Below are 15,546 nucleotides of genomic sequence, written 5' to 3' on the forward strand. Positions count from 1 at the left end.
GAAGGTTGGGATTATTTTTAGCATTAGGAAATGTTACCTATGTGGAGATGTGTGACTTGACATGCAGAGTTGATGTTTGTTACTTAATATATAGAATAGTTGAATAGTTGGCCTCTGAAGAGATTGATTTATAACAGACATAAAAATTTAATGTCTTTACTAGCATGCTTTCCTCCCTACTGTTGCCTTCCAAATTACAGACCTCAAATGTTTGGGTGTTGGTGTTTTTCGTGAGCCCAGAATTAGGAATGACACTTAATTGCACAGTCTGAGGTTCAGATGAGGAATCAGGTGACCAGGCAGGGACTAAATAATGCATGGCAGCCCAGTATGTGGTGCACCCCACATATCGTGTGAAAGGGTGCAACCCAAATTCTGTCTACCGTTAATAGAAGAAGGATTTAGCAGCTTTTCATGCTTTTTGCATGGATACAAAAATCAGAAATGAAGACTCCTCAGATAAATACAGATATATTTTCTAGACTGTTCAGTGTCTAGAGTAAGAGAACCTCAAATACGGGGTCTTGGGCAGGAACCTGTTATTTGTGTACTATTACAATGGATGGGAGTTTTACCATTTACTTGCATGGTTGAGTCAGGCACTAGGTTCTGAGTTAAAAAGACAGTGAGACCTCAGTTTTTACTGCCTATAAAAGATAGATGCCTCAGGTCCTAAAATAACAGAAGTATCTTTGATTAGCAGGGCTGAGAGAGTAGTAGAACTTGTTCATTAAAAGGAATTGCAGTCATTTTATAGTCCATGGAAATGTTAAGTCCATCACTTTTTACATATATTACCATAATTTCTGGGGGCTGTGGTCATATATCAGTGCATGAGCATGAACAAACCCAGAACCGGAGGCTAGCTTCTGCCTGAAAGAAATTGGTCTTAAACACAAGGCAGAAAAGCAGTGTGGATGACAGGGAGCCGCAGCCAGAGATAATAAGCTTAGTTGGTATGGGAAGCGCTGGCATTAGCATACCTTGCCAATTTTTTTCAGGATCATGATGTAGTGGAGTTTTAAAGGACAATAATGGCAGTCTTGCAGAGGGCTAGTGGAAGGCCTGCCAGTGGTAGCACAGGACCTGAGAAAAGAGTAAAGGGATTTGAAAACTTAAGAAGTGAGTAATTGAAGGGACCAGTTTGAGACTGGAGTTGAATTCCCAGTACTGAATGAGATACAATGGAATGGGAGAAGGCCATGAAGGGAACTTGTGAATGAAGCTAGTCAGCTTATGTTTGAGAAAAGGAGGCTAGTAGAAAAATGAAAAGCAAGGTATGACTTTATCATAATGAAACAATGGAGAAGTTGGAAGAGTGAGCCTTTGCAGTGGTATTACCTGGAGTGGAGGGATCACTAGCTGAGACTTGAAGATGACAGGCAAGAGGGAATGAGAGAGTCTGAATAAAAAGGTTAACAGTATGGACATATTGAAAAGAAGGGTGTATTTCTTAGGAGAAGCTCTTTTTACTGATAAAATTATAAAAGACTTCAGAATGATTTAAATTAAAAAAAAGTTACATTGAAAGTCTAAACCAGGGCACATTATACTGTATAGTATCCTCAGAGTTGATTGTTGAAATTGTTTGTACAATAGCTTTACAATCCTTAGTGATTTGATCTCTTGTACTCCTTTTTGTCTTCTACTATGATGCTGACTTACAGGCTATAATTGACTCATTAAAGTTAATAAATGATGTTTGTAAGGGATGTTGAAGGATGGGTCCTGGATACTGAGTGCATCATGTATTGCATTTAAATGCATAAGACATAATAAGCACTTACAGTTCAATTTTTAAGGTAAGAAGTTTGCTTCCTCAGCAAGATAAGCTGGTTGCCTCTATGAGTCTATTTTACTGCAAAGTAAACTTTGCAAAGGTTAGGCTTAAATGGACGCTGAAGGTAGTCTGAATACAAAGTGCAAAAAAGATTAGTTCAAGCTATCACTTAATGTTTTTACAGCAAAAAAAGACAAGTTTAAGAGTTCATGTGGGTACATACTGCATCCTGCTAGTGGTAGTAATTGCCTAAACTACTTATTCTAACTCTACTTAACAGCTTATGCAACTGTTCTTCTTTGGGGGAAAAAACAGAGAAAGGTTAATCCTTAAAACTTCATATCTGTTTTATGTGCTGTGAGAAAGATCCAGCAGTAGACTAGGCATATCACAAATAGCCCAGGGTCAAATTCATTGTGGGCTAAGGTAAGTCACATTACCTAACACTTGCTGCGGACCTGTGTGTGCATTTGAAGTTACAGTAACTCAGAGGATGCGTTAGTAATGCCATGGTGATGTGAGCGTGAGCTTAATTGTGTAGCTCTCCAGCAAAGGCCAGCGTTGCTCATAGTATAGAAAATGGATATTTTTTGAAGTTAGTCTGTGTCATTCTCATAAGCTTCAGTAGGGGGAAGGAATAAATCTTCTGTCTGAGCTTGGGAGGAAGTTCCAGATCTAGAGGAAAACCCATGTGCAAAGATAACAAGAAGATGCACTAGTAAGCAGAACAGATGAAAGGAATGTACCAACTGGCAAAACTGGAAAAGTGGAAATGGCATGTGTCGGTATGATAATTGTATATCTTTTTCCTGATGTTGGAGAAATAAATTTAATTATTCCTGGGAACTAATTAAGCTGAAGAGTTTTTGTGCCTTTTTTGTTCACTTAAGTCCATTAGCTTTATAGAAGGCTATAAGCCACCATGTGTTGCAAAAATGTCTTATAATAAATGAGAGGATAGCTCATGCTAGTAGTCCAGGTGTCTTTGCTGTAAGGTTTATGTTGAATAGCTAAACTTTTGAAAAAGTTGTTTCTTTACCAAAAGATTAGGTAAAATGTATTTTTGCTCCTTTCTTTCAAAGATTTTGGTTTGTGTTCTTTTATGCTGTTTAGAGATACATGCCTTTTTAATTCCCTAAATTTTCATATGGTTCTATGGTTCGGAGAAACAATCTGTGATAAAGCTTGTGAAGTTATAATTAGGACTTAATTTTACTTTTTACAATTTCTTAATGTGATATTTGGTAGTAAGTATGCTTTTTCCCACCGGTAAACATATCCTCTAAATATTTTGTATTGCTTGGTAAGCCTTGAGTGGGGGGAAAAAAATTAAGAAATGCTTAACCTTAAAATTTAAGTTACAGAGCAAGTGAAATTAAGAATACTGATGGGTGCAGGGAATTTACTTATATTTTTGACAAATACAGTTTGAATAGCTGTCCTATTGTAAAAATGTGTAATTAATCTTGTACAGAAATAGTTTTAATAATCATTCGTGATACAGGTTTCCCATGTCTTCTCACCAAATTTCAGTGCAATAAATCATTATAAGAAACTACAGTTTCATTTTAGAGATGAAACCAAAATGTTTCCCTGTTCCAGTCATTAAACATTGTGATTGGTTAAAAGCACAAAAACTGCCAAACTGGGAAGTCATGCTGAACAGTAAGACAAAGTGTTACAAATATTTTTCTTTAATCAGAGAAGTTTTCTGTACCACGTGTCCTAAACTGTAAAGAGCCAAACTGAAAAGGGCTAGAAGACTCCTGAGCAACGTGTGGGTGTGATTGAGGTCAGAATAAAGTGAAATTCTGGAAAGCGCAGATTTTAGTTTTTTTAAAGAAACTTACTAGGCAGAAATTGATGAATGGATTGACAGATTATTAAAGGAAACCAGGATTAAAAAAAAAAAGAAAGAGAAAGCTTTGGAACATTTGTTTGTCATTTTCTATTAAAAATATTTTTATTTTTCAATTTGAAATAATGCTTAATTTCAAAATAAGATCAAAGATTATGTATTTCAGTTAATTTGGAACTTGCTTTGGGAATGGCAAGAAAAACAATAAACCAGTTCTTCTTACAGTTCTAATTGAGCATGAATCCCTTTTCTGGAAAGGGAAAACAGATAACGTGAGTGCTGATTTGGTGTATTGTAGTGGGTGAAGTCAGCAGTCCAGCTTCCAAGTGGAAGAGTAAGTAACCATTGCACGTGCCCTGTTCTTTCATACTGGTTTCCATCCAGCCCTGGAGAAATACAGAGCTTCTTATGCAGTTTACATGGCTACATGAATATGCCGTTCAAATGATAATTTCATTTTTGATAAGCCAGCGTGCAACGATGGCTGCAGTTCTGGAAAGGGATATGATTGTCCCTATAAATACTTTGTGTAGTAGTAGTCAAATATGCATATTTCTTCATCTTTTAAAATCTCAAATGCTGTCAGGTTATGTATGTAATTGGAATCACCATTGGATTGGAAAGTTATAACCAGCTAGCACATAAATTCTGCAAAATAATACCTTAGAAGTGGATTTTGCCCAGTGATACTGCTGTGCTGAGGACCAGAGAGATGCATATTTAAATAACACCTAGAAGCAAAAGCAAGTTTTGATGTTAGTGTAAAGTAGGCAATCCATTGACGTTAAAGGTCTCTCATGGGCAGTGAACTGAGTCTATATACCGTTGAAAGAGAATGATTTGAGTTAACCTGTCTGTGGCTTCAATTTATTGATCTAAAAACTCAAGAATTTCCTATGTAAAGCTTGAGCAGTTGTGTATGTACTGTTATGTGTTTTGGGGCCCTTCAGGAAGAAAGGTGTTAAATGCAAGTATAAGATTCCTTCATTAGGAAACCAGATTTAACACTACCGGTATTAAAAATATATGCACATATATATGTATGTGTGTCTATATATACATACCGATATTGGGTAATGTGGAAGTTTAACCAATTTTATATGTTGTACTAGGAAAAGGATGATTTTTATGTTACTCAGTACTTCCAAAGCTGCTTTGAAAAGGATTCTATTGATGTATTGCATTTAATCTTTGATGATAGTAGCCACCACTTCTGCTGGTTATTAATAAATCGTATTAATGTCTAAAATATCCACTCTAACATGAAAAAACAAAACACTTTAAGGAATATCCTTTCTGTATTATAAACAGTCGTATTTAGAGTTGTATAGATACTGTAATGGGCATTGGGGTTATAAGGGACTTATGTAACTAGAATTGGAATGGAAAGTAGCATGTGTTTTTGAAGAATTAAATCAGATACAAAAATTTCCTAGTTATGTACTTAATTTTCAGGACCTATTCAGTCTGGTTTTCTTCAAGTGAGGAGGAATCATATCCCTAAAATTGATTTCTGTTTTTCATTTTCGCCACTTTCTGTGATCACTTTATAGTATGGGAAGTTGTCAGTTTTAAAATGTAAATATCTTTTGCTCTTCAAAACTTCATTTGCCGCCTGTAACTAAATGGCTGTGTTAAATACTGTCTTTATGTCTGTATTCTTCCAGAGAGATACATAATGTCATTATAAATAGTGCACTCCAAATTGATTTTTATGCCTGTTACAAGAGCTGCTTGTGTGATGAAAATACATTTTGACAAACTGACATGTTTTGATAGGTGCTGAAGTAATTGTACAGATTTTTTTAATTAAGCAAAAATTGCAAGTGGTGTATTCTACAGAAGGTTAATCCCAATATCAAAGTTTAAATGTTAGTTTAAGCATTACTAAACATGACCAATCTCTTCTCTTGTGCATTTTTTGAAGTGTGATGTGAATTTGATTCTGAGGTTGGGCAGCTGTATTATGGGAATGTAAAGTAACTCGTTGCCTGGCAGCTCGCAAGAAACATGTCTAAATATTTATTTCTGTGGATCTTTAAACGAATGAGCTAACAAGCAGCTCTTACTGTATGTTTTCTTTTACATTTAGATGCCTGTATTATGTGAGGAATGCTTAATTATTTTAGAGCATTCAAACAAGTAATTCCTCCTTCAGTGATCTGCTTTGTTTCTCCTAGGAATGCAGTGTTAATAGTTGTCTATCTTTATGCTTATTTATTCATACAGAAGTTTGTTTGGTTAATCATGTATTAATTATGAGAAGTTGGCTTCTGACTTTTGAGATTTAGCGACTAATTGATGGTATTATTCCTTTATATTTTTATAATATTTATATCAGTAGTTTTATAGGAACTAGTGAGTAATTTAAGTTATTCTGTATTTAAAATCTGATACACTAGGCAGTAATTTTCTCAAGGATATTAGATTTACTTTGCTATATATTTATATATGTATATGTGTGTATATATGTGTGTGTGTATATATATATATATATATATATATATATAAAACTTTGCATGACAAATACATTGTTAAAACTTCGTCTTTTCATAGCATTTTTCCTCTAATTTAGAGGACACTTACCATACCTGCTAATCCCATACCTGTCTGACTGTAGTCCTTTAAGTGTCCTTCAAGTTAGGTAAGAAATACATGAAGATCACTTTGTCCAGTGAAATATCCAAGGGAGCCTAAACGACTTTTTAAGAGCATATTGTTAAAGTCCACAGCAATTTAGAGCCAGAAGCCTATTACAGGCAGGTTGAACATAGTGAGGTAAGCGTGAGCAGTAAGTCGTTACCAGATACATCAGTTGAAAGTACACAGAAAATAAGCTTAAACACCGTTTCATGACTTTAAGTTTAGACTATGTGTTTAGACTACCCATTGAATTCTATAGGATTTTAGCATATGCTGAAAGTTAAGTCTTCACATGTTTTGCTGATATGTTTAAACTTAATGCRTGTTCAAATTAAGCGTATATTCAAGTTGTAGCTGGGCTTTATAAATGTTATGGAACTTTGAAAAAATCCTTGTACTTGACCAAACTATACTATGTGTTTATGTAGCTACTACAGTGCTTTTACAAAAAGATAGCTGTGACTACAACCACGTTTTTCAAAGGTGATGATGAGGTGTTAATAGTAAATGAAATTATTTTACAGGATACTAAATTTTTCCGGCATGTAAATCTTCCTTTAACACACTGCTGTCTAATTAGCTGTCTTTGGTGCCCTCTAGCGGTTTTTTATACTTACAAACCATAGATGAAGACAGATTGTAAAGGCACACTGCCGTATTTGCTTGGCCTGTGTTTGTTTCCTTTATCAGTCTTCATCACTTTTTTCTCCTTTGAAAGTTAGAAATGCAACAGAGAAATCCTTAAATCTGTATTGCTTCAGTTCATTTGGGTGTATCATAATGTAGTTTAGATATCATATGCACGAAAATCTTTTCTGTAAAAAAGCTTGTAATGTGTGATGATGATATCTTTTATGTAATGAACATATTGTGAAGTCTTGCACGTGGTTTCCATTGAGGTCTTTTTGAACTTGCTGTCTTCATGAATGCATTTTCATACTTTAAGGGTTTGTTTGATAATCAAGTCTTTTAACTTGACTTTGGTAGATACGGAGATCCAAAGTATATTAGCGTCGCGGGATATTGACAGTGTTTTACTGAAGTTCAGAATTTCTGTAATTGATGATACTGTAGCATGTTAGAAGAAGTTAGCTCTTGTGCTCGCGTGTGCTCTCGCTTGCTGTCTCTGTCTCTCTGTTGTTGCATACTGATGCATCAGAAACCCCAGTCAAATACAAATTTGGTGCTTATTACTGTACACAAGAGAATGGGAGACAGTGTAATGCCCTAGTTAGCTATTTTCATTACTTGGTTTTTGGATCTGTTTTCATAAACAGTATGGGAACATGACACTTCTGCTTTACTAACTTATATTTTTTTCCTGGTTAAAAATGATATTGTATTTGTTTTTATTTAATCAGTGAGTTTACTTTTTTTTAATAACAGATCAGAAGTTCTACAAAAATATTTATGAACAATAAAGTACAAATCATAATTGGTACTCAGGAATGACTTTCATCTGTTATGTAAACATGCACTTATGTAACTTTATAAAAATACCCAGTTGATCTAAGTGATTTGTTCAGATTCAGTATGGTCTACTGGCTTATTAGCCAAATCTCATATTTGTGAAAAATACTGGCATGATAATTCTGGAAGCACACAACCTGATTAATCCACAAAACTGATGATTTTACAGCATACACAGCCCCAGAAAAAGCTGTATATCACGCTCTCTCAGTACATCATTCCCGATCTAGAGAAATCATGATTGACGCAATATTGTGTACGTCCCCTTTTGGGACAGCTGTTATGTCAGTTGTTTTGTGACCAATAGTCTTCTAGGTGCTAGATAACAATTGTTCTGTATGCCACTAACAATGGTAAAATAAAAACTTTCAGTCATTCTTAGACTGGAAAATGAAACGCCATACCTTGGGAAAATCCATGTGTTGATTTGGGACAAGAACTAAAAAACACCGACATTTTTAATGAAGTGGAAGATATTAAAATGGCTATTAATGACTCCATTTCATATTTGTTCATATTGGTTAGGTTTTCACTTTTTCATGTTAACTTCTATAATAGTTCTAAGCTTCAGAAAAACATTTATTTCATCTCTGATTTCAGTTTTAGTAAATTTAGGACCTTATGCACAGCATGCAGATATTAATAGTAGTCAAATTAATAAATCAAATGTTACTGGATCTGAAACTCAAAGATTTGCCTGTGTGTTAGAGAAACTTAATCTGAAACTTTTAATAGAAAGAAATAGCAGTGCACCCTGACTCCGTGTTCTTTGTATTGCAGTACTAAAGAAACACTCATAGATAACCACTTGATTGCTCTGCCACTTTTAACATACAGTGCAGAAAGACAGTTCTGGGTGAAAAGACTTTACTTCCAAGGACCCTTGGCACAAAGGGGAAAACTTGTGGAAAACAGTGGGATCAGCAAGAATGTTAAGGGGAGAAAAAAAGTAATTTTAAGTTGCCACCAGGAGGAGCACTACTAAAATATTTCTTATTCATATCCTGGCACGGGCCTTATGAATAGTTTACAGCTACAGCACTGAATCTTTGGGAGTATCTTTGTTTTTTAGAGTAGGTATAAATATAGTTTTTTAGAATGCAGCTCAAGAAAAATTCAGGAAGCAAGCAAGTGAAGGGCTTGCATATTGTTACACATTGTAATTGGAGAATGATTCTTTTGACATCTGAAATACCAATCACAGATTGAGGTCTGTATCCTGGTGTCAGTATGTTATGCTGTTGGCCACACTCCCCGAATCGAGATTGGATCTACTTCCATGTCTCTGGGTAGCGGTACAGTAGCTGATTTTCAGGAGCTAGTGTATTGATATTGCTAGTTACAATTTTTTATATGTGCTTACATCAGCCATTAGTGCAGTAGGCACTCATGCTATGTGGTTTGCTCTTGCAGTTATGTGTATATTAGAGGCCAAAAAAGTGAATGCTTTGTCAGACTAAGGGGAAAGGAACTAGTTCAGTAAGAAACAAAGTGCCAGGCCTGTAGATGTCTCCTCCTCTCCCCGCCCCCTCCCCAACAGGTCTCTTTGTGTTAAAAACAGAACATATGTAAAACAATATAAAGATTTAGAAAGAAAGGGGAAATTTGTTAGTGGATGAAATGTGGTTTTAGTATTACATATAGTAACAGGCCTATTATTTGTAGTTAGCAAATAATAGAAAAACATATTATGTGATAGTCCTTCAAGCTGAGCTGTGTAGTAAGAATATCTTGCTCATCAGGGATAGAGTTCATTGCATCTGAACACAAGTGATGTCGTGACATAGCAGAGGAAATGCATGCATATCTAACTGTTTTTTTAAGTCCTGTTTAGGAAGATTATAAAATCAGCAAGGGTAGCATTTGCATTTAAAATTTAAATATGTGAAACTGACTGCCTTCACGGTGGTGGGTATTATTTGTTTTATAAACAACAAGGAGAACATTTTAAATTTATTTTTTTTCTTGGCGCATAGATTTTACCCAGGTAGAAAACGTGTAGAGTACCTCACACTATTCCTCAGATTGTTATGATGACATGCATATACTATAAATCTGACTTCAGAAAGGAGTAGGATTTGCTAATAATGTTTTCAAATATTTGTATTCCATATGGATCTTATAATTCATAAACTGGATTAAACTGGATTGTAATTCATAAACTGGTCCTTACATTCATGGTGCACAACTGTCACTGATTCAAAATGCTTTTGTATCTCCCTATGAAACTAGCTGCCCCCCCACTGCCCCGTAATGCTAAGGATTTGTGCTCCACAGATATTTTTCTCCACAGTATCAATAAGTGCTTTTGCTCAGTCTTACAACAAAGGGTTTTAAGGAGAATGACTTGAAATAAAACAAGTTGACTTTGTGTTTTTGAGGTGGACTTTCATAACTATTGCAGAGGATCGTTCTGACACCTAAATTTAACTGACTTCTGTCATCTGGGTGCTGTGCTATGTAAGATCCTGGCCATGGTCATTTGGGGGTGACTGGGGCAAATGCTTGGTGATGGTCCATTACAAAACAACCACATTACTTTGCATACAAGGTGGTTCTGATTTTGGAACTCAGACAGGTATAATGGGTCCTGAAGATCAATGAGACATTCAAAGCTGAGTGCTGCTGCAAAGTGGATGTGTGGCTCAATCTTGTATTGTGACTGGAACCATGTAGTGTAATAGCTAGTGTTAATGGAAGGGGAGAGAAATGGCTGCTTTTCTGGTAAATCCATCCCACCATACATAGGCGAGAGAGAAGAATATTTACTTATTTTTGCATTTCTTTTATTTATATAAAAATTACTGTTTTAAATCTGGAAGTCTAACGGAGTACAAATAGGTTATGTAAAGATGCAAAATTAATGAATAAGCATCTAAACAATTGCATCATAACTTTATTCTTTAAAATGCTCTGCTGTGTTCTGATAAATATTTCTTCATAGGATGAAGATGAGCTGGACTCTCACACCATGGTGAAGACCAGTTCAGAGAGTGCTGGTACCATGAGGGCCACAAGCACGATGAGTGAAGGTGCTCAGACAATGATTGAACACAACAGCACTATGTTAGAATCAGACTTGGGGACCATGGTGATAAATAGTGATGATGATGAAGAGGAAGATGGGACCATGAAAAGTACGTTGTTAATTTACATCCCTTTTCTGTTGAGTAATGTGATATGTTATCTTATACTGCATGAGAACATTGTGTCATCAGGGTCCATTAAGTAGCAAGTACTGAGAGGGGAAGGTGTTCATCTCCCAAAGTGCTCTCTCTGGTTGGTAGAGAAAAAGGTGACTGTAGTAGGAGACTCAAAGCGTAAGCCTAATCTTGGTCCTGTGATAAGTCTAATTTTAGACTTTTGTGAATTCTCCCTTCTGTTCTATTTGTTTCTTGCTTTTTGCCTCCTGTCCCACATATATTCCTTGGAGCTAAACTGAAATGAAGTGATTATGTTGCTGTTTCTGTGTACACGTTCCTGCGAACTTATCATGACTCCCCATGGGTTCAGTGATAGTACAGATCTTAATGACAAATTGTTTTATAACTTTATGATCAATTAGCAGATTTTTCTTTTATCACTTAGTATTATTATGAGAACGTATTTGTGGAATGTAATTCAACATGCTTGATTTAAAGGAATGGTCAAAAGATTATTGAAGCCAAAGTAAAACATCCAGATTGACTTCAGCAACATTTGAGTGATTACCTAACAAAGAAAATTTATGAATGTTTTTAAAGTATAAAATTATAAACTATACTTTTGAAATACATGCAATCTATATTTGTTAAATATTTAGTTATGTGCCTACATTCTGATGTGTTTATGATAAAACCACTGCAGAATTAGGCCCACTGAATATAACAGAATTATTTGTTTGAATGGGTAGCATCATTGGGTGAATCTAACTCTAGCTGCAGGTGCCTGATTTTGTGAGGCACAATGTTTAATTCCAGGTATTTAAGTAACTTCCTTAACTTGGGGGAGGGGGGGGGGAATCCTGCAAAGAAGGCTCCCCATACCCTCCCCCCTCCCCAAAGAAAGCAAATATCTCAAGAGTTGAAATTTGTTACCAAATAACTAACTCTTTAGAATGCTTTATAGTAAGTGGAATGTTGCATTTCTGTTTGCCCATATACTCCTGATGTGTTTTGCTCAAGATTAGTTGGAGGCACAAGTCAGGAGTATGTTTTATTTGTGGTTTAACATACAACAGATTGGGAGGAAGGGGGGGGGTTGTTGATTTTTGTTTGTTTGTTTGCTTGTTTGTTTGTTTGTATTTAAGTGTCTTCAGCTGTAGGATAATACACATACCTATTGAGTGATTGGTTTAATAGTATGATCACCTAATGAAAGCACTTGGTATATGCTTTAATTTGTTTTCATACTGAAACGGAATATTTGCATATTAAACTGTGAGGATAATGGACTTAGCACAAATGATCTTGATCTAATCAAGTTCAACGTATTAAGGAAAAAATTAGCGATACAAAGAAACAAAGATATTAGAAGCAAATTTGAAGAAGTAGAAGATAATAAAGTAGTTCTTATGGTAGAAGTATTACAAAGTAAGGTTTTTGTGCAGTTTATATGCATCCTTTCAAGTCACTTAAGGGTGAATGGCCATCCATGTAGTTTATACGTGTATTGAGAGGAGATATCTGTTAGTATGCCAAACCAATCAAAGTAGTGTCATTAGGCTTGCATTGCAATCTCTTACCAGTGTCCTGTTTGTCTTGTATGTTGCTGGAGACATTGTTCTCAACAATCTGAATTGATTTCAGTAGCAATGGTAGTTAGATGTCAAGAAAGGGAACTACCTTTCTATACCTTGGCATTTAATCTGTAGAATTTTTAAATCCGTTCTTTGCTCTTGTGAAAGAGAAGAATGTACTCTTTGGGACAGCAGGTTTCTCCCCTGCCTCCCCGGTGACTATCTTGACACCTGTAACATCAATGAAGGAAAGCAAACAAAACTGGAAGCAGACTGATGGCAAGCAACAGTCACAGCGTCTGGGGATAGGTGTGGGTTCCAGTATCTACTAACTGAACTTTATTGTGTACTTCACATTAGACACTCATTGGTTAAAAATTAAAAATAATTCAAGAACACATCTCTCAGTTGAGAGCAAATATAAATTGTACCCACCTTAGCTGATCATCTTCTGGTTTTGTGATTCATGTATTACTGGCTAAAGCAATAGCAATAGCAGGTGTCCTAATTTTTCCTGAAGTGGGAGTAAAGAGAGGTCTTGAACCCATGTTTCTCACTACTTCCTAAGTGAGTTATAAAACACAGAGAGTACTACTGTTGCCTCCTGAGCTGTTTTTGAATGAAAATGGCTGTGGGTTTGTTGAGCCAAACCCAGACATCTCTGTATTTAAGCGTGCTCAGATCATATTTAACAAAGAATCAAGTTCATTGGGAGGTTTAGGTGCAGGATTGCCTTGTTTATGAATGCCAAGCAGTCTCAAGTCAAAGGGAGGAATTTAAATTTTGGTTCAGCCTAAGTGACAATACCTGTATGAACAGTAACCAGAGTATGAGGCCTCTCAGGTGCACTTAAATATTTAGGTGAAGTTTTTAGATTACTTTCTGGGACTTGTATGTCTTAATTTTGCCAGAGTTGTGCTTTAGACCTTTGTGTACCATTTTGATTTTATCTAAGCAGTCCTCCTTTTCATCCTTTTTGTGCTATGTTGCCAGACATAGGCATACAAATCACTGTACTGCCCTCCTTTTTGCTTGAGGGAGATGCAAGATTTTGGAGACAGGTTGCTTCTTCCAAAGTCTCTTAATAGGCAAGGTGGGGGCTTTCTAAATGCTTGCTTCATTTGATTGTAATAAATCAGAACAGGTAGCTTAAAAGTGCTCTTGATACTTCTGAATAATAGAACATTGCAAGCCTGCAACTTGGAGAAATAAACTTAGTTAACTAGGGAAGAGGGATTTCGTTTCCCTACTAGAGACACAACGTATTTATGACAAACTTTTTTTAATTGCTCTTGTGTTTAGTTTCGCGTTTTGTTTCCCTCTGCCTTTTGTTTCCCTCCTCTAGGACAAAATAAGAAACAATAATAAGTTTTTATTTGTAAGTGCCTGTGCTCAGAGGCCTCTGGGAGCCATGACAGAAAATAATCAAAAACAGATTATTTTTTTCACAAATAGGGAATTGTGCCCAAATAAAATTGGGATTTGGAACAAAAAGAGGCCTGTCATCCTACCCCAACATACAATATACAGCCCAGCAATAAACAAAATCATGCTTTCTTGCTTAGCATGTCTGTACATGCTCATGAGCAGAGACTATGGAGTATGCACCTAAAAGGGGAAAAGAAAAAAATATAAGAGGTGGGAAAAACAGAGCTAAGTTTGGGACGTTGAACATGGAGTGGGAGAAAAAGAGTAGAACTGATGGAAAGTAGTACTGCTTTTGGACAGCTGCTCAGACTGCACTAGCTATACTAGAAGTATCATCTTAACTCAGCGCAGAGCAATATGCAGACCAGTTTCCCCAAGCATTTCCTCTGGGGCTTGTCTGCAAGGCTTAGTGTTAGGGCTTTTTGTTTCACTGAGTATACTCTTGATTGTTCCTTCTCTTTTTCATCGTCTCTTCCCCCTTCTCCCTACTTCCCTAACTTTTTTTTTTGGTTACTTTTACATTTGCCATTAGCTTTGGGTTGGCAAAAAAGTTGCCTCTTCTTGCCATTTGGATTTATTCTGGATTTTGTTGTTGTTGCTTCAAACTTCAGTGAAGCTTCTAAATGGTTCATGATTGGCAATGAATAAATAGAAAGAAGAGGGCAATGAACTAATTAGGTGACATTTGACAGACTGAACATAGAAAACTGGTGTTTTTTTTGTTGTTGTTGTTTTGTTTCGTTTTCCCTCCCCTGTAAGAAATGAAATGTTCTAGGCAGTTATCCTAGCACATGGCATCCCTGCCTACAGTGGGGCATGCACCACACTGTACAACCTAGGCTTTGATTAGGATCCGTTCTGTCCTTTTAATTGAATAGGAAAGCTACATGAGAGTTGATATTTTTTGCTGTTGTTTTTTTTGATGATTTCAATCCATCCAACGTAAGAGATAGTGCTATATTGTAAGTCAGTCTCCTCTATAACAGGAGGTGGACATGTGAATGTTGGGTAGCTCTGAAGTGCATAATCCAGAACTCTTAAGAAGGTCAAAGCCCTTCAACCCCAGCTGATTTTTCAGCTTGAAAGAAAAAGCTGTTGGCATGTGTTTTATAACAAAGAGGTGAGGGAGTCACCCTTTCTGTGAGAGAGCAACTGGAATGTATGGAGCTCTGCCTAGAGGTGGATGAAGAGACAGTCGAGAGCTTATGGGTAAGGATTAAAAGGTAGGCTAGCATGGGTGACACTGTTGTGGGTGTTTACTACAGGCCACCTGATCAGGAAGAGGAAGTCGATGAGGCCTTCCACAGACAGCTGGAAGTAGCCTCACAGTCACAGGCCCTGGTTCTCATGGGGGACTTCATTATCCTGATATCTGCTGGAAAGACAACACAGTTAGGCACAAACAGTCCAGGAGGTTCCTGCAGAGCATTGATGACAACTTCTTGACACAGGTGGTGGAGCAGCCAACAAGGAGAGGTGTGCTGCTGGACCTCGTACTAACAAACAAAGAAGAACTGGTGGAAGATGTGAAGGTCAGGGGCAGCCTTGGCTGCAGTGACCACGAGATGGTGGAGTTCAGGATCCTGCGAGGAGGAAGCAGGGCACTAAGTAGGATCACAACCCTGGACTTCAGGAGAGCAAACTTTGGCC

The 15,546-nt window shown here is 36.5% G+C and overlaps 1 protein-coding gene across 1 annotated transcript in view; it reads left to right on the forward strand.

Moving 5' to 3' along the window:
* The window catches only part of LOC112961605 (serine/threonine-protein kinase 3-like), a 52,638-nt gene extending 41,192 nt beyond the window's left edge, over window positions 1-11,446 (forward strand). Inside the window, exon 6 of the mRNA XM_026056942.1 lies at window positions 10,696-11,446. Coding sequence (XP_025912727.1) covers window positions 10,696-10,983 — 288 coding nt within the window. The 3' untranslated portion in view covers window positions 10,984-11,446. The remainder of the gene's footprint in view (window positions 1-10,695) is intronic.
* The last annotated feature ends 4,100 nt before the right edge of the window (window positions 11,447-15,546 follow it).

This window comes from Apteryx rowi, unplaced genomic scaffold (genome assembly GCF_003343035.1).
Source record: "Apteryx rowi isolate R43461 unplaced genomic scaffold, aptRow1 scaffold_1347, whole genome shotgun sequence".
NCBI lineage: Eukaryota > Metazoa > Chordata > Aves > Apterygiformes > Apterygidae > Apteryx > Apteryx rowi.